The 27,831-nt window shown below is 24.2% G+C and overlaps 1 protein-coding gene across 4 annotated transcripts in view; it reads right to left on the reverse strand.

The window, feature by feature from the left end:
* Nucleotides 1-1,487: 1,487 nt before the first annotated feature.
* Nucleotides 1,488-27,831, reverse strand: part of LOC145849117 (rho guanine nucleotide exchange factor 11-like) — a 57,314-nt gene continuing 30,970 nt past the window's right edge. For 2 of the 4 annotated variants that reach the window (XM_082954208.1, XM_082954206.1), the window contains exons 14-41: nucleotides 26,781-26,823; nucleotides 24,843-24,925; nucleotides 24,120-24,298; nucleotides 23,052-23,108; nucleotides 22,793-22,901; nucleotides 21,264-21,360; nucleotides 19,730-20,002; nucleotides 17,224-17,341; nucleotides 16,602-16,751; nucleotides 15,684-15,759; nucleotides 15,372-15,524; nucleotides 14,917-15,093; nucleotides 14,428-14,553; nucleotides 13,527-13,650; nucleotides 13,272-13,384; nucleotides 12,834-12,926; nucleotides 12,669-12,750; nucleotides 11,911-12,069; nucleotides 11,051-11,160; nucleotides 10,850-10,890; nucleotides 10,666-10,714; nucleotides 9,859-10,002; nucleotides 7,867-8,014; nucleotides 6,706-6,859; nucleotides 5,680-5,893; nucleotides 5,460-5,513; nucleotides 4,961-5,024; nucleotides 1,488-2,355 (exon numbers count right to left, since the gene is read on the reverse strand). In XM_082954208.1, the coding sequence (XP_082810334.1) occupies nucleotides 2,192-2,355; nucleotides 4,961-5,024; nucleotides 5,460-5,513; nucleotides 5,680-5,893; nucleotides 6,706-6,859; nucleotides 7,867-8,014; nucleotides 9,859-10,002; nucleotides 10,666-10,714; nucleotides 10,850-10,890; nucleotides 11,051-11,160; nucleotides 11,911-12,069; nucleotides 12,669-12,750; nucleotides 12,834-12,926; nucleotides 13,272-13,384; nucleotides 13,527-13,650; nucleotides 14,428-14,553; nucleotides 14,917-15,093; nucleotides 15,372-15,524; nucleotides 15,684-15,759; nucleotides 16,602-16,751; nucleotides 17,224-17,341; nucleotides 19,730-20,002; nucleotides 21,264-21,360; nucleotides 22,793-22,901; nucleotides 23,052-23,108; nucleotides 24,120-24,298; nucleotides 24,843-24,925; nucleotides 26,781-26,823 (3,354 nt within the window). In that variant the 3' untranslated portion in view covers nucleotides 1,488-2,191. Of the gene's footprint in view, nucleotides 2,356-4,932; nucleotides 5,025-5,459; nucleotides 5,514-5,679; nucleotides 5,894-6,705; nucleotides 6,860-7,866; nucleotides 8,015-9,858; nucleotides 10,003-10,665; nucleotides 10,715-10,849; nucleotides 10,891-11,050; nucleotides 11,161-11,910; nucleotides 12,070-12,668; nucleotides 12,751-12,833; nucleotides 12,927-13,271; nucleotides 13,385-13,526; nucleotides 13,651-14,427; nucleotides 14,554-14,916; nucleotides 15,094-15,371; nucleotides 15,525-15,683; nucleotides 15,760-16,601; nucleotides 16,752-17,223; nucleotides 17,342-19,729; nucleotides 20,003-21,263; nucleotides 21,361-22,792; nucleotides 22,902-23,051; nucleotides 23,109-24,119; nucleotides 24,299-24,842; nucleotides 24,926-26,780; nucleotides 26,824-27,831 lie in introns of all 4 variants that reach the window. The other 2 variants (XM_082954209.1, XM_082954210.1) reach the window with 2 other exon arrangements.

Raw genomic sequence — 27,831 nt, forward strand, 5'->3', positions numbered from 1 at the left:
AATTTTTTTACAATAATTTTCAGCAAGACCTTTAAACTATTGTTGTCAAGTTTTAAGCTGTACAATAATGTTTTTTTTTTCAATAGAAAGTTAGCTCAGTAATATTATTTATCTACTACCGAGTTTCCTAAACTCATTTTCATAATCACCTGTTTGGAAGAGAACTAAGTTTAACCTCCCTACCCCCTCACTCTAGAGGTCGCGGGCCAAATTTTGAAATCCTTGCTGGTCGCAGTTGTAATAACAACGTGACTTTTTTACGCTTCATTTAAACCTCAGAAGTTAGCTAATTACTGATTTATACTTTATGCCTTATTAGTTAAGGGTTAAAAAGTAGTTAGTATACTTAAATGAGTAAATTAGCAAGCTAAAAACTCTACAATTGTTAAAAATTAGTCTGCAACTTATTAAAATTGCCTAAAAGGGGCGATATCGCCATCTATGAGAAATTCTAATCCAGGATTTGTATCTATATATACTTCAAATAATCTGAAACCAAATGAAGTTTCGAGCGGAATATTCTTTATTTTGGTTATTAAGATAGTATTATATCTCGCAATACAAATCTTTTTTTTAATGTAGATAAAACTTTTTTAGTTATCATTCAATTACTAAAATACACTATAATAATCCGTTTTACGAAAAAAAAACTAGAGTTAAACAATTTTTTGCTTAGTTTAAATAAACATGTGACTAAAACTGAAATAGGAAGATCTATCTAAAACTTAAGTCAAACTGTAAAATTTTTGAAATAAAAACATAAGTGGTAAACATTAAGTGTGTAAATATAAATGATAGTATTTCTAATACTCAGACTTGAAAAACAAAAAGAAGTAACTTAAGTTTTTTAATTTGATTGTATAGAAAAATAAATTGAGTATTAAGGCTTTTATATAAAGCTAACATAAAACTAAAATATTGTAAAGAAGTATTAGTGATAAATGTTAAACTTATACTTAAGTACTTGTGAATCAAACATGCTTTACAATAACAGATTTAGAATTAGTTAACAAGCAACTTGTTTATTTAAAATTAAGCAAAAAAAAATTACAGGATTCATATATAACTATAACTACAAAAAAACGGTAGGTGATTGATTTTAAAGTATGCTCATGATATGAGTCAAATTGTCTGAGTGATATTGTCTGAGTGAGAACTTATTTAAATCATTTTATTTATTGGCGCTATCTTTTTTTTTCAAACTTTCTTTACCTATATGTTTTAATTTGTTTATATTTATGTTGATTAAACAAATACATTGACTAATGATCAAAAACTAAAACAGCCTTATGTAAATAAAAAAAATTACCAGATTCAACGTAATTTTTTAATTGTTCTCATTGTAATATCATTTAGTTACTTTATTAGATATACTTAAGTAGATTTATTCTAAAACTCTATACTGTAAAACTTTATAAGGAATACTCAGGTAAATTAAATTATTTATACTAAAAACAAATTTTCAACAACAACATAATACATTTTTAAAACACGAGTGGTTTAATTTAGAATAACTTAAAAAATCCGAAAAAATAAATACACAATTAAATTTAAAGCACTTGTACATGTTTCAAAATTGTTTTCTTTATCAATGATTACAAAAACAAAAAAAAATACTTGGTTTTCTGTTCAAACTTTTAGAAGCTTAAGAATTTACTAACTATTTACTAGGTCTAAAAGTTCAAGTATTCGTTTTATACCTAATTATTTTTGTATAAAGTAGTTAAGAATTTGATTTTTGTCAAATGTATTCATTTTATGTAAAAAAAAGGTTCATAACTTATAAAAACAGCCAGAAGAATGAAAACTAATAAGAATAAAAAACTACATAAAAAATCTTAAATTAAACTCCTATTAACTTTGGTAAAAGCAGAAATATTAAAGAAGATGACGAGGTTTTTATAATGGCAAAAGTAATAAAAATTAAATGCATTTACATAATTTGCAACTAAGTTCAAACATGATTTTAAATGTATTATTTCTCCCTCTAAAAAACAGTTAGGGAGCAGCTTAATAGACTAAAAATTTCAATATAAATGTTTAATATACACTTTTTTATTGAAACTAATTGTATAGAAACACAAGAAATTTACAAGCTGTGAAATTTTTACTCAAATTAAAACTTTAATTCCTATTTACTAAAAAAAGTTCAAAATTTTAGGTCAAAGATTGTATAAAAAATTTCTATTTTTTAGAACGCAGTTTTTTTCCTTTCTAAAGTTTTATGTTGATAATTTTTTGCGACAAATTTGTTTTTGATTGACACAACTTCATCGTTAGGAGACGTTGTGTAGTGTGACATTAAACTACCACCGATTAGCGTGGATGGATATGACTCCCATTGTTCTGTTTCTTCTATTATTAACAAGTTTAGAGTAATTATAAAAAGCTTTGAATAATTATTTTCTTGAATAATGATAACTATATAAGTTAAATAAAAATATTAGACCTCTTAATTAGTCAACAGAAATACTTACAAGTTTTTAATATACAATCTATAAAAAAAAAACTAGATAGAGTATATTGATTAGTTAAAAAATAAATAAAAATACAGTAAATATTTTTTTTAACTCTAAGGGTATAATAGATACAAAAAAACCTTAACTTAATTGAATCGCAACAAACTACAAAACTCAAAGTAGTATGACATACAATATGCACTTTTTTTAATGGGTATTTTTAAGTACTTACTCATATCTGTAATTTTGTAATAAAATATAAGTACTACATTCCACTACCAAAAAATACAAACTTAATAGGTCAATTAAATATAAAATGTAAAAAAAAAACTATATAATGAATAACAATTAAATGGTAAATTTTAGAAAGATAATAAGGAAGAAGATTTATTCATTCTAAATTAAATTAACCATAAACTATAGTAAATTGCAAATGGATATAAAAAAATTATTCTATATAATAAATAATTTAACTAAAATATTACAACAAACTGCTGAGAAACTATATCTTTAGTTTTTAATACTTGTAATACAAAGTAAACTTAGGTATAACAAAAGCTAATCTTCAAACAGTCAACAAGCTAATCAAAATCTGTGCACCCTAAAATGCAAAACTAAAATTCTGTGTACCCCAATGCGTGAATATCTAGTATAAGTTTCAAATTTCCCTAATACCCAGTGCAAGGTTTTCCAATTTTTTTTTCGCCCTCCAACAAGATTTTTCAAAAAACTGTTTAAAACCTTTTTTCTTTTTGCTCTTTATAATCAACTCGAGAATATCTAGTGAAAGTTTCAAAGCCTTGTAGCTGCTCCCTTTACGGCTTGTGGTCCCCTAAATTTCCTTTTTTTTCCATAATAACTAGTATAAGCTTAAAACCTACCATTAAAAACACCTAAAACTTTTTTGTTCTTCTTCATCACCTCCAGAATATCTAGTGTAAGTTTCAAAATTTAGGATAATTTTTCAAGCTACGATTCATGCACCCCAAAATAAATTTCGTGTACACTAGTGTGCACTGGTGCACACTTTGAAGACTACTGATTGAAGTATGTAAATTGAAGTCTTAAGTGATTCGAGAATAAAACTCTATTTATTTATAAAAAAAATTAATGTAGTAAAATATAAGATGTTATATTACTCATCTTATAAATAAGTTGAGACCTTTTATTGTTATCTTTAAAGATAAAAGTTATAGTAAAATTTTTGGTTAACTTAAGAACTATAGTAATCTTTACCTTGAGTACACACATTTAAGTACGCATTGCCTGTTGAGTACTCAACTTCGAATTAAAAACGTTGAACTGTGTTTAAAGTGCGTATCCAAAAAGAAGATTACTATATTATAAGTACAACCAAAATAACAAAACTAAATTTGTAATTGTTACCCAACTACTATACTTGGAAACATTAATAAAACATGCTTAGTAGGAAAACTTTAATCTCACTAACTTCGATTTACACTCATGCATATATCAATAGTTTATATTCAAAAAAGTGTATTAAATTAGTTACTGTATCTTTTTATTCAATAACAATTTTCAATCAGCAGAAAGCTTTATTACTTCTTTTTTTAATTTATAAACGGTTTGTATTATTAGAGGGTCAATGTATCTTTGAACTTTTTATTTTGTTAACTTACTAAGATAAAACCTTCAATTTAAACATATATGCTTGAAATTTTATACAAAACAGGGTTGCTACTTGTTTTTGAAAAAATTTATCCAGGTTTTCGAAATTTCCTCCAGGTTTTTAAAAGTACACATTTTTGGGTCTATTTATAGTTTAAAGTTAAGTTTAAGGCAAAAAACTGTGTTAAATAGTGTAAAAACATTGAAAAGATACTCTAAAGCTACTTCAAATATATTTTTTAATAAAAAAAAAATTTGATGATGACAAATTTTTAAAATCTATATGGTAGATTTTTTGTGTCAAATCAAAACTTTTCTACTTAACATGTGAAAATTGTTTTAAATTCCAGGATTTTCCAGGTTTTTTAGTGATTTTTGTTCAAAATTCCAGGTTTTTTTTTTCAAAATTTCTCAAATTCCAGGTTTTTCGAGGTAAAAAGGCAACCCTGACATTAAAAAAAAACTCATTGCATAATTATAACTATAACAAAGATTGGAATCAATCATTTCATAAATGTTAAGTTAATTTTAATTCTTTAAGCTTAAGGCAATAAAAACTGTACAAATTAACATGTGCTTGTAAAATTGCAAAATCATTACTTACACAAATTGCTGCAAGTAGTCACAGTGGAATTTACTTCAAAAATTTTGATTAAGAAAATTTACTGGTGAAAATATAGCTATTGATAATAAATTAATCATTAAGTAAATTGGTATTAGAAAAAAAAACTGATTAGAAAAACTAAAGATTCTTTTTAAACTGGAAACTTTTATAAGTAGTTACACTTATTATAACTCACAAGAGTTTGAAATACCACTGGTCAAAATTAAATATTTCAATTACTTTAATCACGAAGAGAGATTACAAATACCTTCTTCTTCAGAGTGTTCTTGTCGAACTTCTTCATATGTTGGCGGAGGTGAGCTTTTTTCAATCTATAAAAAGTACAAATAACCATTTTATTTTGTAAAAAAGTCACTTGAACTTAATTAAACACGTTTAGGGTAGTTATTTATAAATTAAATAATAACTATATTTTTATACTTAAAATCTTTTTAAATATAATACATCTGTTGCTTTGGATTAGGGAAAGTTGCTTAACTGCCAAATGAAGTCATAATAAATGAAACTAGCTTTAAAGACTGTTTTCAAGATATTAAACTTAAAAACTATTTAAAAAAAACTCACAGCCTAAAATAATATCACTAGTTAATTCCTCAAAATATTAAAATTTATTGACCATTAAAAATACTTAACCACAAAAATAATGTATATAGTTATCACATGTAATTAGAGCAAAAATATTTTTAAAGTATTTTAATTATACTATTGTCAGTAAATATTAAAGTAAACACAAGTATCAAACAAACATCAACATCATTACTATCGTCCTGGTTTCTTGTGTTTGGATGCATTTCTCTTTCCTTTTAAAAATATATTAATATAGTAAATGAATTTATTATTTTTAATCAAGTTAAAATCAAACTAGAATCTTTAGGCTGTAAAACATATTTTAATAAGTTAGTAAATTCTTCACTTATTAGCTAATTTTTAAAAAGCAAAAAAGTTTGCAAGTCAAAAAAATCAAACCAATAACACATGAAGTTGACTTTTTAACGTGGTAATTATGCTCCATACTTTTTCTACTTCAACAATTGAAGTAAAAGCTTTTCTTTCTTTGTTTTTAGTAGTGAGTCTTTCGTACAATGACTGGTCTACATCTTCTGTGTGTTGTGTTGTGAGCGGTGGGTTAACTACTGAAGGCAATGTTTTAGGTATATCGAGGTTTATAGGTGTTGCCCATCTATGCATACAATGTTTGTTGAGTTAACAGTAAAATCAGTAGCATTTAATAATATTGTAAAAAAAAATAAGACTAAACATTGTTTAAAAGGTAGTTAGTATTCATAGTATTATTTTGGGAAACAAATTTTATTACGTTTGTCCATTAACCACTTACTTTAATATTCAATCAATACTATACCTGATAGCATGTTTTACGTTTGTTTTGACTTATGTTGTTTAGCTTACAATTGAAACCTAATTAAGGTTTACTTTTTATCAAGTCTACAAAGTGTCATTTTTTATAACATAAAACTTAAAATTATCGAACTAAGTTATATATATATATATATATCAATGAAAATAAGCTTATAACAGCTTGTAAGCAGTTTTTTGATTAAGAAAGTCTAAAAATATTTTATGCTATTTTATAAAAAAATTTGTAAAAAAATCTTCATATAAAACAGGCTTTAGTTCTTGTAATTTTTTAGTTATTTAATTAGAAAACATTATAAAAAACTATGAAGCAGCAGCGTTGCCAAACATTAAAGTTTTTTTTTTCTAGGTTTCATGAATTTCTTCTACGTTTTTTGAAGTACAATTCTTTTTTTGTTCGGTTTTAGTATAAAATCAAACATAAGGTAAAAAACTCTCTTTAATAGTATAACTTTTGCAAAGTACTAAAATATGGAACACTTAACAAAACTATTTTAAAATATGTTTTTTAAACAATTAATTAATTAGTGACTAATTATTTTAAAATATTAATTCATTTAAAATATTTTGCTAACAAAACATTAAAACAATTGAAAATAGTTAAGATATTTTAATTACCTGTCATCGTTAGTATAATCTTCTGGAGGTATACCAGAGCTTTTTCTACTGGTTAAGTTGCTATTTGTTGGTTGTATGTTTGAGTTTGATGCTGGAAAAGTGTAGATGTTGTCTGCTGTTGCTGAGTTGTTCATCAAACTATCCAATTTATCCACTAATTAAAAACTATACGTTAGATCATTGAAAAATAAACAAAAAATTCAATAAAACTATTATTTTATCAACAATTAAGTTTTTATTGCGAAGTTATATGCTAGCTTTATTGTGGTTAATTATTTTGTAAACATTACGTTTATTGTTGAAAAAAAGCAAGTGTTTTGTTAATAAAGTTCAAACTAGAACACAGTTCAAATATTAATAAAACATACTATATAAGAAAAATAATGCTGAAAAGCATGTAGCTAAAATAGTCCTTAAATATATGTATAATAAAAGTTCTTTCGTTTTGTTAATGCAAGAAATATCAATTTTTTTTTATCTAAGTATAAATCGTTTTTAATCGAATAAAATTTGAAACTTTAATTTAAGTAAAATCAGAAGGACACTCAAGAATCCGTCAGGTGCTAAATCCATCAACTAGCCTAACTACTTTTAATAGAACTTGACTGTGAAAAGGAAATTATTACATGTAGAAATATAGGCTATCTTATACAAACACTGGATAACCAAAATTATAACTAATAACTATAACACAAAGATGGTGTTTAATTTTCCATATATTAATATAACAAAATCCATTTTAATTTTAATGATACATAAAAATTAAACTTTATTTAAAAAAAAAAAAGCTATTGTATAAACAGCTAAATTTAAGAACAGTGTGCTAGGCTTTTAAAAAATTTGCACTCAAAAAAATTTCATAAAAATCTTAATTTCGATATAAAATAAGTTAGGTTTATAAGGTTCAGATTTGTAGCAATGTACAAAAACTACAAATCTGTTTACTTAGCTATGATCTCTCTTGCAATTTTTTATAGTTCAAAATTTTTATTAAAGAAATTGTTGTGAAAATCTTAAACTTATCAATGACTGTAAAATATTTTTTATAAATTTCTTCCTGGTTTTTAAAAAGCAAGTTTTTGGTCCATTTTTAGTCTAAAAATAAACATAACATAAAAAAACTGTCGTAACTTTAATAAAAGATTAATCACAAAAACATACCATTAAGAATCATATCAAGCAAAATAGTTTTATTGTCAACATCTGAATCGTTTTGAGAAATTTCAAATACTGTGTCTAAATTTTCTAAATCTGAATTCGCCATTTCAGCAATTAATTTTCTCTTTTCTTGAAGTAGGTTATTCATATCCTAAAATAATTGGAATAAATCGTATGCATTGTTTAACTAAATGCAGAGCCAAGTTTTAAATTAATCAACTAAGTATTTATTTAAGTAAAACTAAGAAAGTAACACTTATAAAAGTATTTTTAAATAAACTTGTCTAAATTAGTTTATACTGATTATTGAGAACCTCTAATAGATATAGTGATGTGATCTTAAACCTGTCGACTAGTCGAAAAAAGAAGGTAGTGAACTAGAACGAATTCATTTATATAAGAACTTAAAACTTTAAAAACTTGATCTCGGAATTAAACCTCTAAAGTAGTGATCTATTGGATCCTAAACTAAACGGACTTGGCTGAATCAAAATTTTATTTATTATATATTGATCCGGCTGGATCCTAACTTTGTGGATTCGGTAGATTACTAGTTTCGGCATATGTTATTCAAAAATAGATCAGGATCCAATCATTTGAAACTAGCAGTAGCTGTTTTTTCGTTGAAAAAACGTCTTTAAATATAAAAACCAAACTAAATTTATAACAAAACGTTTCTTGAAAATACACAAGTAAACAATTGAGCATAAACAAACTAACAATACTTTTTTTAAATGTATTTGATGTTATTGTAGGGTTAAAAGTATTTGTTAGTGCGTTCTCTCGTTACTAAAGAAAAAAAAGTTTTAATTTCTAATTGCTCTTTATTCAAACTTATGTTTACCAGGAGTAGGTGCCACAATGCACGGAGCGTTACTTTTGCATAAACCGACTTTAGTTTAATCAAAACAGTCCAAATTAAAATTGATTTAGAAGACTCTTTTTTTAATTGGTAAAAACAAATGTTTTCAACTGTAAATTCCTTATTTAGAACATTTAAAGCTCGTGCAAAAGTGACGCTTTGTGCAACAGTGATCTGTTTCTATTTACCACAGCTGTACCATTAAAAGCATGTTGATTAATTGTTTCATTGTAATTTTGCTTCCTTCGTTTAATGACAAAATAATAATTATTTATACGTAGTGTTTTAAATTTTGACCAATTTTTAGTTCCTAAATAAACCAAATTTTGTCCACTCTTTCAACCTTTTTTAACAACATTAGGCAACTTCTCTAGTCGGTGGAGCTGATATGACCGGATTATTCGACATAGACTTTTTCGGAATATTTTACTTTTGTAAAACTAGTTAATTTTTAAGTAAGCTATGTCCAAAGAAAGCTCTACTACTAGGAGCTAAAAGATAATAAAGTATAATTTACTACATAAAGTTTATTAGAACACACACGGTTTTAAGCATTAGGCAGTGTTTAAAAAATTAACTGTACAAAACACAGTGGACAAAACTTATTTAACTGATAGGTTTATTGATTTTAACAAAAATTTAATCCGACCATTTACTTTTTCACATTTTATAGTATTTTTATTGATTTGAAAATGAGATCCGGATCCTGCAGATCACTAACTTTAAAGCTGAGTTAAAAAAGAGTAATCAACAAATTGCTATCTAACTCTAAAAACTATGACTAGCAACTGTTCATTAATATTTTAAGTTTATATTGCTTTTAAATCTAAAAATAGTAAATATTTTATTGATACATACCATACATGTCTTATATAAACTAAGTTTAGATTATATAAATAATTGTTTTAGTTTTTGATAACTAACTTACACAAATAAACATTTTTCAAACTGAGGCTTGAGAATTAACTAATTTTCTAAAATTTTATAGTAATAAAAATTAAATCAAAACATTTTTATGAAACTACAGTTTATAGAGTTAGTGTAAGCTTAAATCTTAACAATCAATATATGCTAGATATCTCTATTTTTAGGTTAATCAAATAAACTTTTTACAGTTATTAACAACTACACACATTTCTGATTTGGTTTTCTTTTTGTATGTGGTGGGAAGTAGGGTGTACAACTGTTGGTTCGTTTATAATATTTTCTTCGATTGGATCAACAATTGGATGTAATCTCCCTTTAAGTTCATCTGATTGTACTACACTATCTTCCACCTGTTAAAAATTAATTAAAATACTAAAATAACTCTACAAATAATATGAGTTAGTGTATTCAAAAACTATAGCATTTGAAAAATGGTAAATTGTTAAAAATATTGATAAGTTTTTTAAAGTTAAACTAACAACTATTAAAGTACAACAGCTTTAATTTTTGTTGTAACATTTTGTGGATATTTGTAACGTTTAAATGAAGTATGTTGTTAAAATACAATCTTTTTACACCTAAAATAAGATAAAAACCTAATAACTTTAAGTTAACAAATTCAAATTTTTTAAGTACATAAGTATACACTTGCATTTAAACTTTGACAAAACATCAACATAAATAAAAGTTGTAAAACAAATAAAAATAGTGAAGTTAGCTAAATAGTAAATTTAAGTATAGTTATGACAGATTATTCATTTAAACACTTTTTTAAACTTTTTAGCCTGAAAAGAAGTAAAAAGTACTAGTATTCTATTTACAACTAAAATTATTTCATGTCTTTAAATTAAAATTTATTAAGACTTAAAAAAAAATATTTACAATATAAAATATTCACAAAGAAAAATATTTACAAATTAAACTATTTTATATCAAAATAAAAAATATATAACCTTTAACTTTTTTTAATAAACATTTCGTAACAACACTTAATTATATAAACTTTTACTAACAGTAAGGTTCATATCATCAGGACTGTTATGAAATTCTGATGGTCTTATTCTGTAATTGTTTTTAACTGTCGTCATTATTAAAAAAATTTTTTATTAGAAAAAAAAACTTTTAAAAAACTCATATTTTAAAACTAAAAATGACCAATCATGCTCAAAATAAAACAAAGTACACAAAACAAATTACTTAAGTTGATGCGTTTCTGAGCTTGGTTTGTCTTTTTGTGCCTGAAATTTAATGTGTGGTTGTCATACGTTATTTTACAATTGAGATAAAGTTTAGCAAATTTAACTCTTCTGTATATATTTATCTAAAATTAAATAGTTGTTAAATGACATGAGTATAAGCTATGTAGTGTTTAAAAAACCATACAAATTTTTGAAAAACCTCAGTGACAGCCTTGTTAAGAACATCAACCCACTCATTTCTTGATTTTTGTGTTGAGGCAAGCATTTGATACATGTTATTATTAGCCAACATAAAAAATGCTTTCTTATCTGTTAAATAGTAATAAAACAATAACATCAAATAGAAGGAACAATTAGTGTAGTTTGATACTTTTTACTTTTTTAGACACTTCGTTTATAAACAAAGAAAAATGAGGATAATGGCTATTATACATTTATGATAACTTAAGTTGACTACACCAAGTATAAATAATGACTGAGTTTATTTTATTTGTTTAATTATATAGAAATTTAACTTATCTATATAAATTTACTAAATTATATTTTAAGTAAGTATATGTTTTTATTAAATAAAAAAACAAGCTAATTTACCATACGAACCCACGTCAAGTCAACTTAAGTATTATTAGTAGCATTAAAATTAATATTATATTAAGTGTACTAAAATAATACACAACTCTTTGTCAGTTAGTTTATATAACATAATTTCTAAGATACAAAACAATTTATGTAAAAGCTAGGAATAAAAATATATTTTGTGTCTACGACTACAGTAGGTTAGAAAAGAAGCTAAAGCACAACCATTAACTTTTTGAAAAATAACTAGTAAAGCATATAAATTACTATATATGAATTATTTGTTGATAAAGTTGTAAAAATTTTAATAATAAAAAATTGCTTTGTTTTACAGAATCAATTAATTATATATTTTTTGATATCAACAAACTAGTACATTTAATAGTAATTGTCAAGAAACAAAGTTTTAACATAAAAAACAAATAGCAGTCTTTATAATGTAATTTAGAAGCAATAAACTAATTAGCCTAGATAATTTATTACCAGTAGCAGTTCGTCTTATAACGGCATCAGACATTGTAATAAATGGGATACCTACTCCTTGAGATATTGTTTTTTGTGGTAACACATTTAAGAAGTGCTGTTTGTTTGCGTTGGTCTCAATTAATACAATCAAGTGTTTATATACAACTACGAACACATCTGTATTGTAATTATTTTGTCTAATTTAAAATCTAGTACATAAGTTAATTCAAGTAAAATAATTTTATGTAATAGAACACGTAACACAATAAAAAATCTAAACAGATACTAAAAAACTCAATATAAATAACTCTAAACATTTCAAAAATTATACATTTCTATAATCAGAATTTTTTAATGTTTTTAGTAAATTTTTAAGTTTTCTGAATTCCTTCCAGGTTTGAAAAAAAAAATTGTTGGTCCATTTTTAGTATAAAACTAAACTGTGAAAAACCCATCTTAAATAGAAACCGTGTTGAAAAATTTAAAAACAAAGAAAAATACTGAAAAACTACTTTAAATGTGTTTTTTAACAAAAAAACTTAAATGATACATATTTCTTTACCTTTATGGTAATTTTTTCTCTTCTTATTTTAAGTTATTCTACTTTACATGTAAATATAGTTTAAAATTCCAGGTTTTTAACAAATTTCTCAAACTTCAGGTTTTTTTTTCCTAGATTGTCAAATTCCAGATTTTTTTAGGATTCCAGGTTTTTTGCAAACACTGTATAATACTTTATTTCGTATGCTTGTTTAATTAAACTTAATTTATCTCACCATATGCATCCTGTTTCTTTATTCCAATAACATATTTTAAATAACCTTGGTAAATTGAATCCTCTTCTAATAAATCAATGTCCTATTAAAAAAACATTTAAATTTACTTAATTTTTTAAGAATAAAGACTTACAACCTACAAAATATAAAACAATAATAAGTTACCTTATAAGTATGTATGAGACTGCCATCAATATTAACATTTTTATTCATAATCAAAGGTGACCTATCCAAGTTTTGTTGAATTTTTTCAAGGTCCTATAATTACAAATAACAGATTTGTAAATAACTTATAACTTATTTTCTATAATTATGTTTAATATAAAAATTAATTATACAAAGATTCGTAAATATTGCAATGACGTTATAAACTATCTAAAATTGTTGCATGCCATTTTAGTTTTCTGGGCGTGAAAAATCTTGTAAGAACATCTGTGAAATTACAACAAGTAAAACTTTAATAATACTAAATTTATTTCTTAATAAATAAACTAAAGAGTATTAAACAGGTTATACCATACTATTAAGAATTTATACCTAAAATTGTTATTTCAAAAAGAATTTTAGTATTAATAGTAGTTTTATAAAATTATAAAAACTAACATATCTGTTATCAGTTTTTCTAATAAAGTCATCAGTATAAAGCAAGTTTTTTGTTGTGATTTCTTTTAGTTTTAATAAATTTTTATACTCTTCAGAATTTTGATCTGATGATGCTGTTATAAAAATATCACATATAATTTTAATAAATAAAAAAATTATATGTAGTTTGAGAAAATTTTTAAGTAGAACTTTTTTTTACAATAACAAAACTAACAAACTTTTTTATAAATGATAAATTTTTACTGGAAAGCTTACTTTTGTAACATTTAATGATCCCTTTGATCATTAGAGGATATTTGGTTAGTCTTTGGAATTGCGCAGGAATCCAATCCTGAAGTTGAAGTCTACCTAATGTGACGAAGTTTTTCCGATGGGTTTGCTGCGTTATGCAAAAAATAGAAGTTATATGCAATACTTTTATAAACCAATATACAAATTTTCATTTAAAAGAGTCAAGAAATTGTATGCTTTGAGATGGTTTCAAGATAAGCAACGAGCACCGTCTAGCGATTAAATGGATATCATTATGAAAAAATAAAACAAACTGATCAAGTTATCTCGCTAGTAAAAGGCAACACTCGTAAAACTGTTTGCCACAATGCCAATTTTTTGTCTTTTTATCAAATTTATTTGTGTAATTTTTTGCAATTAATTAAATATTTAAAACAAAAAATTTATGATTAGTTCCATTAGCGAGTTTAAACAATACATAATGTTAAAGTTAAAACAGAGGTCGGCAGCTTTTTGTAAGCGCGGCCAACTTTACTAAAAAAGATTGCTGCATTGGCTTCACGGGCCGTCGTTATATTAGAATAGTTGTAGTAACCATTATAAAATACCACTTCAAACCAAAATTTGATAAATAAGCAATATTATAACACCAATAAAAAGTTATAATAAAGTTTAGAGTCAAATTGTAAGTTTTTACCACAAAAATGTTCTTTTAATAGTTTTAAAAACGTGTGTTTTTAGCTAAAAAGGGCCCGCGGGCCGCAGTTTTCTGACCCCTGGTTTAGAACCACAAGTTACAACGAAAAACTACAGTAACACTAACGTGAAGCCAATAAATCAACCTAATTAAAATAATCAATTTTAAATACGATAGAGCTTTTAAACAATTAGCACAACTAGTTTAAGAAACTTATGGACCAGTCACCTCAAGAAACTCGGAAAACTTTTTGTTGTCAGTTTTCAGTTTTGTGATTGTTCGTAATGATTTTTTCTGATTTGCACAAAACTTAGCTGCTTGTTTTTTGAAGTTTTCACCAACGTCATCTTCAAACTAAAATTGTTGTGTAATATAATTATTGTTCATTAAAAAATCTACAAAATTTGATTAATAGTTTTTTGACTACTAATCAAAACACTTATATAAAATTTTTATGAACAATTAAACAAAAACCTTAAACCAATTAAAAAAAGCTCAACCGTTTCGATTAAGCATATAGCATTGTTAAAGCTAAATGTTTTTAATTTACATTAAAAATTTTAAATTATCAAGTTTAAAATTTTCAAAATCAAGGATAAATTAAATTTTATGTTTACAGTAACCAGTTGTTAAATATTAAAATGCAAAGCTAAAACTGTAAACTATTAAAACCTATTTGAATTTTAAATTAAATAAAATATAAAAAGAAACGCTTACTAAATCTAGCATTGGAACAGCAACACCATTGACAATATTTCCATCTCTTTTTTTTACAGCTTGAAAATTATGACTAAGAAGTTTATGAAAATGAACAAGTTCAGGCAGTGTGGAAAACAAATCATATAGTTCAATTTCATTAACTATTTTACTTCGTTGTAGAGGCTCGTAAAAAAGCTAAAAAAAAATCTTACTTAAAAATTCGAAGAGAAAACCTAGTTAAAACAAAGTAACTGTATTAATTTTATACTACATGGACGTGTTATAAAAAAGTTAGAAATTTAGTAAACGGTTGAAAATCTAGTTTATAAAGATATTTATAAAAATAATAAAATATCAAAATAAAAAATTACTTATCAAATAGGTTAGCATTGATACAATTTGTTCCAAAAAGTTAAGTTCTTAAAAAGTATTTTATAAAAATACGCACTTTAATAATTTTAGTGATTAAAAACCTTATTTATCATAACGAGATTGGCAAAATGCTGCATTTCAGTATCAATGAGTTCATTTATATTTGATTGCTTGTTTACTTCTTGTTTTGAGAGCTTCTTTAATAAGTTCTTGTTAACTCTTTGATGCCACGGTAAAGGGTCAGGTAATTCATACTGTGATTTATGCTTAGTATTTTTAAATAGTGTTACACTATTCACTAATTAAAAGAGGAATAACAATGAAATAAGTTTCACTTTTTTAGAACTACTAGTATGTACTTAATCACAATTTAAAAACAAAAACCAATGATAACAATTTAAAATTTTACTTACATCAGGATCTCCATCAAGAGTTGGAATGATGTTTTGACTAATAGAAATACATGCTCCATCAGTCTCTGATACTAAGCTGAAATTTTTGTGTGCCTATTTAGTCGAATATAAAAATATTATAGTTGTACAAATTTCAAATACTACTTTGCATTGTAAGTCTACCTTACCTTTTTATCCTTAAAACAGTTTGGTTATAACGTATAACTGATTTCTTATCTAGCACTAACAGATTTTATGCTTTGAAAACGACAAAGTTTAGTCAAAAATAGATACTAACGTTTCAATTAGTAAAGCTTCAATTAGTAAATAACAACGCTTTAAATTAGTGATGTACCGGACCCGGACTTTTTTTTCAAACTAGGATCCGGCCGGACCCAGATCCAAACTTTTTTTTCTAATTAGAATCCGGCTGGAACCGGATCCGGACTTTTTTTTCAAATTAGAATCCGGCCGGAACCGGACTTTTTTTTTCATATCAAGATCCGGCCGGATCCGGATATCAGACAAAAATGGCAATATCCGGCCGGATCCGGACAGTGAGTCGGTACATCACTACTTTAAATCCACATAATATTCAAAATAATAATTAAATTTCTATAATGAATTAAAGTGCAATAACGAAATGTTTTTTTTTACTAAAATAATTTAAGTAGTCCTATTAAAAAAATATATACTTATGACACAAATATTTATATATTAGAGTAAAAAAATATATCATAGAATTAAAAACTTTGTTTTTAAAAACTATGTCCATACAAAGTTATATACTAAATTCATAATTTTTTTTATACTATTTTATTTGTTTGTTAGTATATAATCAAATAAATGCTAGATAAGTAAATTCTAACTTTTGTATGTTTAACTTATGCAAGAAAACTATTTTATAGTTATCAAAAAAGCATAGTAATTATTAAAAACCTAGTACTATACAACACAGCTTTTTTAACTGAGTCAGGATCAGGATCTGATTTAGAGTGTCCAGTTTTTCCCCTCAAACTTTTTCCTTCACCCCTGCCTCTAAAACTACCACCTCTATTTAGTTTTCTGTTTGATTCCAATGCTGCATTGCTTTTAAAATATTATAATTTAGTAAATTTGTCAAATAAAGAAAGAATTTTCTAATCAGTATTCACAGCAATATAAAAGAAACGTAACTTTTTTTTAAACATAAATATTTTTGACGATGAAAGTTGCTTGTTTTGCAAATACAAAGAAAGTTATAAATTTATATATCAAACTTATTTCAAAATATACATAGAACAAATAAATTTAAACAGCAGAAGTAAGCTAAATAGTTTTTAGCTTTTAAAAACACATGCATAACTAAATACTAGTTTTCTTATTAGATAAAACCTTCTAATTTTAGTTTATTTTTTAGTCCTGATTTTTAAGTACTTTAAACATTGTTTATTTCGGTTCAATAAATGATGTGTAATTTTTTATTATTAATTGTTCAGTTAATCTTTTCATAGTTAACATAAGTTTTTTTGTTAGTTTTATTTCAAAACTATCATTAAAAATCATTATTTAAAAATCCCACCTATATGACTGATCAACTTGAGTAAGAGATTGTATATCAGTAGCTGATGTTGATGATTGAATTTTATCTGGTGATAAAAAGCTTGATGATGAACTCGCTAGTGCATCGCATACTGAATCTAGAAACCAATCAGCTCATAATAAATAAAACCACGAACCAGTCATAAGTAAAAAACGTAACTTACTGTTTTAATAACATCTAAACAAAAAAATCAATTGGACAAGGAAATTTGAAATTTTTTTTTATTTATGAAAGTAGTAAGTCAAAAACATAATAAAAGTTAGTTATGATTTAACTTGCAAGTAAAATAGTCTGTTTATTTCTGATTATTTTTTTTAACAACTAAAGATAAATTAAATCACTTTTTAAAAATAAAATAAAAACTTTGCTCGTAGATCTTTATGTATTCGAGTCTACTGTTAAATTGTTCCAGGAATTTTTAAATAAGTATATTACTTAACAACAAGCTTTGATTATACCACTTAGATAATTTGACCTCAAGCTTTCGGTAGACTGAGAACTAGGTTTCGTTCTTATTGAAACTAAGCAATAGTCCTTCAGTCGTAATCAACGAAATTTGCAGTCGTCAATTACAGTTTATATTGTTTTACTGCTACTGAGTGATGAGTTTCAATAAGAACGAAACCTATATCCCAATATACCGAGAGTTAAAAGTCTTATGATCCATGTGGTATAATCAAACTTTTAAAAAAATATTCGCTTGCAACAAACTTTAAAAATATATAAAGTAAAATTTTAATAAAATGATAATTTATTGTCTTTTTTAAAATAAATTTAAAAAGTATACTTCAAAACAGTTGTTAAATAAAAGACGCAATCTCGTTCAAACAAAAAAATGTCGCAAACAAAATATTTTTGCTGCTCCTATCCAACTCTTACTTTAAATTATTATTAAACATTCAAAAAATAATCAGTTAGTTTTTTTAGAAAAAACTGACTCTTTATTATTAAAATAATTGTTAGGTTTACATTATATTTTTCCATAGATGACTCTGAATATACAAATGAACAATAACGCCCAAACTTTTAATTTTTAACTTTCGAATATAACTTTTTCACCCCTAATTTTTTTGAAAATATTTTATATAACTTATTCTCTACTTTATAATCCGTAACTGCTAATCCTTATTAAAGGAGACAGCTTGTGCAAAAGTGATACTCCGTAACCACTTGTTTTTAAAATACAAAATGTGATATGTGTTTTAATATATATAAAAAAAATCACTCAAACATTCTTAAATTTTTTAACAAATTTTTAACAAACATTTAAAAAAAAAACATTACAAAAATTAGGAAAAAATTAGTAACAAGTTTTTAGTAATCATTATCTATAAAACTTTCAACTCACAATATAGTAGACGAAATTGCACTACAAAGTACACATGCAAACTTAACAAAACTATTTATAGCTGTTAAAACTTGTATTATGTTTATAGCAGGGTTTTCCTAAGTGGACGAAAACGCTAACTTGGGGATGATTTTAGCTATCAAGGGGGCAGGCAACTTAAAAAAATTTTTTTTTCATTGTTGGCGATTATGAAAGTAAGCTTGGAAAACCCTGGTTTACAGTGATTACATGCAGAACTTTGATTGTAGGTAGTAGATTATAAATAATCTTAAAATTTAAAAATATACTTGAAACTCCTTTAAAAATATAATCGATAATAGAAGAACTTGAAAAAATTGTAACAATAAGCTTTATTAATGTTTAACTTAGTATTTTATTTTTTAAGAATAAAAAAGATTAATCTCAGGTTTCGTTTTATACTTCTTCAGTTTATAACGTCTTATTTTAATTTTCTAATGGTCATAACTGTTTGTTTATTGAGAAAACAATGCTAAAAATAAAGTTTGCTTTCTTAACAGACTTTGATTTAAAATAGGGGTATTTTTACAAACTACTACTGAGCTTTCCAAGAAAAAAATAACTTAACAAAAAACCTTTGGTACATTTTAAAACAACTTTTAATTTCATAATATAACTACTATACAAAATTCGTATTAAACGAAAATAATTAAGTTAACAGATAATAAATTATATGACGAAATATAAAAAAAACTTAGATTAAAATTAACGTTTAAACTTAAATATTTAAATGACACAATAAAAAACTTATATGTCTTTTTATGTTCGTTCACAAGTTTAAATTTGTTCAAGTAAACAACAAAAGTTTGTTTTTTTAACTATAGATTACAGTAACTTTTGTTAATAAATAAATATATATAATGCACTATATTATAACCTTTTACACAATCTAAGGTTATACAAAATATGAATTAATTGTGGCAAAAAATAAGTTTTTAAGATTGTATGAAACATTCAAATTGATTAACATGCAACAAAATAAACTAAACATCTTAAAATATTATTTGCAATAAGACAGGTTTAAATTTCTTCTCTACAACAAGTCTGTAATTTCAAACTACAACAATCTTGCTAAACTTTTATGACACTAGACACAATTTATTTTGCAATCCTTATTACCTGATATTTCTGTACAATCAGAAGCAACTTCATGTCTAATCACAGCAGCAGTATCAAGTTCATCAGAAGAAGTTATTAATACGTCACAATTAACCATATGACTATCATTCATCATGCTACAATTTTCTTCTTTTTCATTTGAAAGATGCAGTTTAGCTGTGAAAATGGCACTTTTGCTTCTAGTTTCTACTTGGTGTTGTTGTGAACTTTTTATCTTTTCACTCATTTGACGAAGCTGATGTCGGTTTTGCTTGTTCTTGTATGGCTTTCGTTCTAATTTTCCGTCAATTTATATATTTTTTGAAGCATGTTTATTATACAAATTTATTCTTAATATTTCTTAAAATAAATCGCCGACTTCTGCAGTTTTTCAAAGCAAATAAACTAACTAAACGTAATTTAAAATTTTCAATTTTAAAGGCTTTTTCTTTATTTATTACATATATTTAAAAATTTTTTGATAAAGATCTTTTTTAAAATTTTATTTAACATTATTCAAAATTAGCTATTACGTATTATACACATATTTAGTTGAAAAAATAATAATTAAATTTTGATGATAATATACTCTACAAAATTAATTTATATACACATCAACTTAGTTAAGTGAGTATAATAAAATAATAACGTAATTATTGTCAATAAAATTATAATGAAATTTTTTTAACATTTTACGTTTATATATATTTATTTAAATAAACTATTAACTAGTATACTTTAAACTAAAACTTATAATTACCTTACATGTATATAAATTTGATTGATCTAAAACATTTTGTAAAACTGTAAATATTATCATTATTTAGTAAGTGTAACCAAAATTACTTAGTAGTCCAATAAATTTACATATTAAAATTGTTTTACTGCTTTGCTTAAGCAGCAATAATAAGAGTACCCAACAAGTGCTGTATTTTTTTCAAAATAGTTTTTTAGAATATCTTTATTTTAAACATACTATTATAGTTTTTTATAATAATTATGTCGGTAAGTCTACTAGAGTTATTGAATATTAATTCATTAAGAAGCATACATTAGCAAAAGTTCTAGAATAACGAAGTATATAATTTAAATACATGTTTTCTATACTGATTTAAATACACAATTTATTGGACACTACACAAACTGAAATTAAAGTTTGAAAGGTTAAAAACTTTGTTGTTCAAAAGACATAATAATCTTAATTAGAATAAAAAATTTAAAGTTAAATTTTTAATTTAAAATTATATTAGGAAAATACTGAGATCATAAAGTATTTCATGTATTTTTTCATATACATATTTTGTCGTTACTATGTTTTTAATAAATATTTCATAATGAATAAGCAAACTCAAATGTTAATAAAAAAAGAAAATTGTGCAAAAACCTTACATGCTAACTATAAAAGTATAAGTTTTAAAGTTAATGAGAATCATGCTTAGTCATGCTGATAAACAAACACTTGTTTTTTCAACTACAAATAAATAGATTTTTAAAATGTAACTAGCTTTGAGATTTTAAAACAAATCTTTAAAATTAAAGTTTTAAATCAACATACCTGATCTAGTATTAGAGAAGAATTTTTTCTTTTTGTCATCACTTGTAAGTTCTTGACTATTTGAAGCTCCAGTTGGCTTTCTTTGTTTATCAGTAACCTAATAGTATGATGGATAAATGTAGCCAAGTTTCTTAATTCTTTTGGACAGTTGAGTTTATTTAAAATTTAAATATGTTAAAGAACTTTTTTGTAAAATATATACAAATTTTATAGGTTTTTACCTGTTGAATCACAAGTCAAATCAGATATACTTATTTAGCTAAAAAATATTTTTCAAATGACGTTCGTTAACTTATTTTTATTTTAGAAAATGCTAATTATAACATAAATTAAGGGCATAGGGGTGTCCACCTTGATTTTTACAAGTTGATCTTATTTTATAGAGTTTTATCAGAGCTATCAAACATTTTTAACCGTTTGAAAAAATTCAAAGTATTTTTTGAGATATGAGCAGTCAAAGTCGGTGACCTCAATAGGTTCCTAATGGAAGGCGCAAACTAAAAACGCGAAAAAAAGACCATTTCACTAAAAATCTATCTCCTCCTTCATTTTTTAAGCAATCTTCTTCAAATTTTCACAGAAAGTGTATTATTAAATTTAAAAAATATTGAATGCAGGAATTTTTTTAATTTTGAAAAATAAAATTCTTATTAAAAAAAACCACCTATTTTTTGTGTTATTTTATTATTATGTATATCTTTCGATTAACAACCCAGTTGAAGTGTGTTGATTCGTTAACACACAGAAACATATGTTGGTACAATAAAGGAAGATTACTATATAATTTGTTTTTATAATAAATTTAACTGTTCAAAATATAGTTTTAATTGTTTGCTAATAAAAGATCCTAGTAAAGTAACTTCACTGGAATATAAATAAAACAAATTATACAGTAATCTTCCTTTATTCTACCAACATATGTTTCTGTGTGTCAACGAATCAACACACTTCAACTGGGTTGTTAATAGGAAAGATAACTAAATCAAAAACAAAAATAACTAAATTTTGATTTAGTTATCTTTCCTATTAACAATCCAGTTGAAGTGTGTTGATTCGTTGACACACAGAAACATATGTTGGTAGAATAAAGGAAGATTACTGTATAATTTGTTTTTATAATAAATTTATATATAATATTGAAATAGGTTGAACAAAGCAAAGGATCAATTCAAGTTAAAGATTTTTTTTATGTATTTAAAATATTTATTGAACAATTTATTAAGTTACTGAGTTTCACCTAGAACAGTTTTAAACTGTGATTCTTATACAAACAAAATGTGAAAATCAGCTACTGAATAAATTTTTCAACAAATATTTCTTAATATAATTAACTTATAAATGTTGTACTCATTATTTTGTTTGTTTATTTTATATTTGCTACCAACTAAATACCTATTCATATTACTAACACTTTAATTTAAACTTTTTAACAATATCCAATAATCTTTTTTTTAAATTTAAGTATAGATATTTAATCTATTGTTAGTTAGATTGATACAAAATTTTTACTGTTTAAACAACTATTGGACCTTTGGTTTCGGTCCTCTTGTAAATATTGATTGTATCCTGTCAACTGTCTTTTTTTTCTTATATCCATTAATTTCTGCGTAGGTTTTTATTACATCTTGCATTAATGATCTGTTAGAAAATTGTAAAAAATTGAAAACAAGTATAATGTGCTCAAGTACTAATAGTACTTAAATACTAACTAAGAAATTGAAAATACATTATACAAATTGGATTTATTTCAAACGAAGTATTTAAAATACATATATAATTAGTACTTACATTCTTTCTATTTGAATTTTAATAGCTTCTGGTGACTTTCCATTTTCTGGAGCAGCCCTTAAAATTAAGAAAGATGAGGTTACATCCAAAAAACTCTTTAAAGTAGCTGACTTTAATACATTAAAAAAATTAAAGCAAATAGGTAAACACCAGAACCATAATTTATTTAATACAATCAGACCTTAATTTTTACAAAGCTGTACATATCCCAAATTACTCATATAAAATTACGAAGATATTAACTAAAAAATTACAACTTATATATTGTATGTAATATGTATAGTTATTTCTTGTAGCCAAATATTTAGTTTTTATGTATTTTGACGAAGCTGTTAGAAATTGCATTTCAAAGTATCAAAAAAAAGTTCTTGGTTCTTGATGGTCCTCAACACCCCTTGGTTTAATTTATCCGTTTTCTATATTGTATACTAAAAATGGGCAGTTCAAATGTCATTGAAAAGTAAATGATTCTTATATTTTTAAATAATTAATTTAAAAAGTCAGATTACTTCAAAAATTTTAACAATCTAATAAAAAAAACTATAAAGAACAAAGTGTATTATTGTAACAACTTTAAACATTTTCTTTCAAAAGATGCGTTACTGTTTAAACTTTTTTATAATAGTTGAATTCCTACAAAATCATAATGATGATTTAACTTGTTTAAAGGTGTGATAAATAGAACTTAAACAAATAGATGACATGTGTATTTAGTTGCATTTTTTATGTAACATTTTAAAATTACTTTATTATATACCTAACTAGAATATTTTCAAGTTTAATACAAGAGTTATAACTTCAAAGTTTTAAATTAATTTAAAACATTTTCTAATGAATTTGCAAAACGTTAATTTATTTACTTTTAACTTAAGATAAAACTATAACACTGAAATATTAAATTAGAGACCATGTGTATTAGACAAAATATTCTTAAGTTTTAAAATTAAAAGTTATTAACAATTTCTAATGATCAAGCTTTCCAACCATTACATTTTAAATAAAATTCCAGGTAAAGAAGCCTATATTTTTAGAGAAAATAAAAGCTTCAACCATAAATTTAAAACAAACTTAAGCATCTTCAAAGCATTATCTTTTTCAATAAGCAACGAGTTTAGCTTTTTGTTTGTAATTTCATCTACAGCTCTCATAATAGTGTCCAATTTATGTAGTGGAAGATAAGTGTCGCCGTACATGTGTGCCAATCCTTTCTCACGCACTGAACGAAAATTTGACAGCTGCTGACGAATCTGGTATAGTGAAATAGTACATAATAATAAATTAATTAATAAATACTTTTATAAATAAATTAACTGATGTATTAAAAAGTCAAATAAGTATGTATAATTACAAATCATAAACTGATATTAGTAATATAGATCAAGTTTGGTTATACTCGTGTAAACAATGCATTTATAATTACTGAAACATTGTATAGTTTATGTTTTAGCCTTTCATTAAACCCAGCTGAATTCTTCATTTATAAATACTTTTACACTAAGTAATTTTTAAAAGTAAGGACTGTAATTTTCTTTAAAATGGTTATATAATTGAACAACAACTTTAATTAATGAAACATTTAACACTATGCAGATTAATACAACAATTATAACAACCAAACATAAACAATAATAAAATATATTTAGGTTTTTTTTTTGATTGACTACTGTCAAAGTGCTTCTGTGCAACTTGTATATGTAGAACTATACGTATTTTAAATAGAATACAACTGTTAACCAAATTAAAAAAGTTTTTTTTTTACTTAAATAAAACAAGGTATATAAACACACTTACTACATCAGTGCAAATTTGTACAGAAGGATCAAACATAAATTTCAACGCTTCTTCTGAAGGATTCTTACTTATTAGCAGTTTATCTAAATAATTAATAAATTTAAAACAACCAAAATATGTTATTAAAAACTTATTACATAATTAAAAAAACTACATAGAATAATAACAAATAGTTTAAAAGCTATAAAAAGTTATAAATAAACTCAAAAAAATAAAAATTTAAGTTTGCTATAAAAAATAATAATAATTCGACAATATATACTAGTACTTTAAGCGTTTAAAAAAATTATTGTGAGTGTGGTACGTTGAGCTTAAAATTTAGCTGTTTTAAAGATTGTTAGTTTTTTGCATCTTAAAATTTCAGGATAAAAAAGTCGGATGTTGTTCGAGATATGTGTTTTCGAGGTTAGAAAATTTCAACAGGTTTCTAAAGAATGGAACTGTAGCATTTCATAAAGTTTTAAAGTACTTCGCAAAACTGCCTTTAAATTCAATATATTTAAATTAAAATATGAAGTTTAATAAAACGTTGCGTAGAAAATAATTTGTTTAAAAAACTACAACAAAAACAAATCTAACTAAGTCATTTCTTAATTAAATTTTTTTGTATATAAGTTTTCAAATTGTCATTTTGGTATGTTAATTATTATTTGTGATTTTATTGTCTTTATCTTAATTGCTAAATATAAAAAAACATTATACTTCAAAAAAAAAATCAACATGTTATTACTCTACTTGCTTGCTAACGAAGCATTTGAAAGTACTTCAAGCAATTATAATGAGTTTTTATTAGAAACTTTGTTAATTTTACATATATAGTATATGTTTTATTTATAATATAAAAAAACAACTAAATTTCGTATCTTTTACTCAGTTTCAATGATTTACACATATCTTCAGAACGAAATAAAATACATAGAAATTTTTTTAAAGAATCAAAAAAACACATTATGACGTTTCAAAAAAAAACTGAATAAATTTAGTTAGTCTATTTTAAAAACAACTTATGTACAAGTAAACTTATGTTTTGCTTTATTCGTTCTTGTTTTTAGTTTTATTTTATTGTTATTTTCTGTTATTATTTAGTGGTTTTTGTTTTTTAAAATACATGTTTTGATTGTGGAAGCAGGGTTGCTGCCTTTCTTTTCTTTTATTTAATGATAAATCTTTTTTAATATTTTTTTTAACTAAAGTTTTTAAAGAACTGCATTTTGAAAACAAAAAAAGTTGATTTTAAATTGTTATTAACCTAAATTCTTATAAACAAATAACATCAAATAAAATAGTAATTCAATATCAGAACTATTTATAAATAAAAAGATATAAACGAAAAAGTAACAAGTTAAAGCTATAAACAAAAACAAAACTTAAAAAACTTAAGGACTCCATACTTAAAAATTTTGAAAATCATTATATTAAGCTTTATAGTATCTTAAAACTTTTTTAGTCATTCTCTCTCGAAACGTTTTCGTATATAAAAAAATTTAAATTCATATTTCTAAATATTGTCATGCATGAGCTTCTTCATAAGCATCTACACTCTAGATACCTTTGAACTTATGTTTAATCGTTAATTCATTAAAAATAAGAAAATAATTTTTAATGATAAAAATACATAATCACACACAAGTATATGATTTTAGAGCAAAAATGCAATTTAATTTATTTTATAAACTTTTTTTTTAACATAGGTAGATAAAAAACTAATTAAGTTAATAAAGTGTAAAGTTTATAAAACGATTTTTTCTTAACTTTTTAAAAATATTTGTAAGTAAACAAATCCGTAAGTAGAATTAAACATGCAAAATAATGTAACTAAGAATATTAAATAATTAAAATTTAAGATCTTAGTTTGTAGTTTAGTAGTATAAAACTTAATACTAGTGTAAATAATTGAAAATAATTAAAATTTATAATTGTAAGTAACACATTACAAACTTATACTTTCTCCGATTGCTCCATCTACATTCACTTTAAAAATCTGAAAAAATTACATGTTTTAAAAACTGAATTAAGTATACTATGCAGTAGTGAAAATTTAAAACAACTAAAAATAAAACTAATTAAAGATGTAAACATATACAAATTTTATTATGGCTAAAACTGAATATGAGTGTTTTTTATGGTTCAAGAAGGAACAGAAACTAATCTTTGAAAAAATTATATTTTATTTAAGTATAAAAAAGGGAAAAATAAGTTATGTTTGCTCAGCTAAAACTAAATTTTATATTTAGACTTTGTAGTGGAATCAAAAAGGTTTCTTATAAGTTGTCAATAGTTCCTATTTATGATATAAATCAAATAATGCACTTTACTTAAACTATATGTGAGGGTTAATTAACTGCGGAGGTAGAAAAAAAGGTGTTTTGAGGTTTTATTGAGAAATTTTAAAGAAGAGATAATGATTTTTTTAGTTTCTCTTAAAAAAAGAAACTTATCGTTTAACAATTACTAAAAGAACATACACGGTAACTACTATACTAGCTATAATTTTACACTAGCACTTTATTTATTCCTCTGAAAAATTAAAAGCTTTTGAGAAACTTAAAACAAAGCAATCTAGATGCTCAAATCAGTTGAAATCTTAAAAACTCATTATAAAAGTATCAAAAGAAAACTTGCCTTACATTTTAGATATTTTCACCTGTAAACTTTTGTAAAAAAATATTGATTTTTCGGAAATATTAAAGTTTTTTATATTTTAAAAGATTGGATTAAGTTTTATCAAGTTTAAACTCACTTTAAACACAGAGTTGCAAAAAGTATTTTGTTCTTTATTTCAGGTTTTCTTAATTTCTTCCAGGTTTTTGAGAGTAAGTTTTTTTGTTAATTTTTAGTAAAAAATAAAATTTTAGGTATAAAACTGTGTTAATAGGATAAAAATACTGTAAAGATAATGTAATGATACTTTAAATGGGTTTAATAAAAAATATTGTATACAATCAAAATTTCATAATTTTACATGTAAATGTTGTTTAAAATTCTAGGT

This window comes from Thalia democratica, chromosome 1 (assembly GCF_965202585.1).
Source record: "Thalia democratica chromosome 1, ktThaDemo2.hap1.1, whole genome shotgun sequence".
NCBI classification, from domain to species: Eukaryota; Metazoa; Chordata; class Thaliacea; order Salpida; family Salpidae; genus Thalia; species Thalia democratica.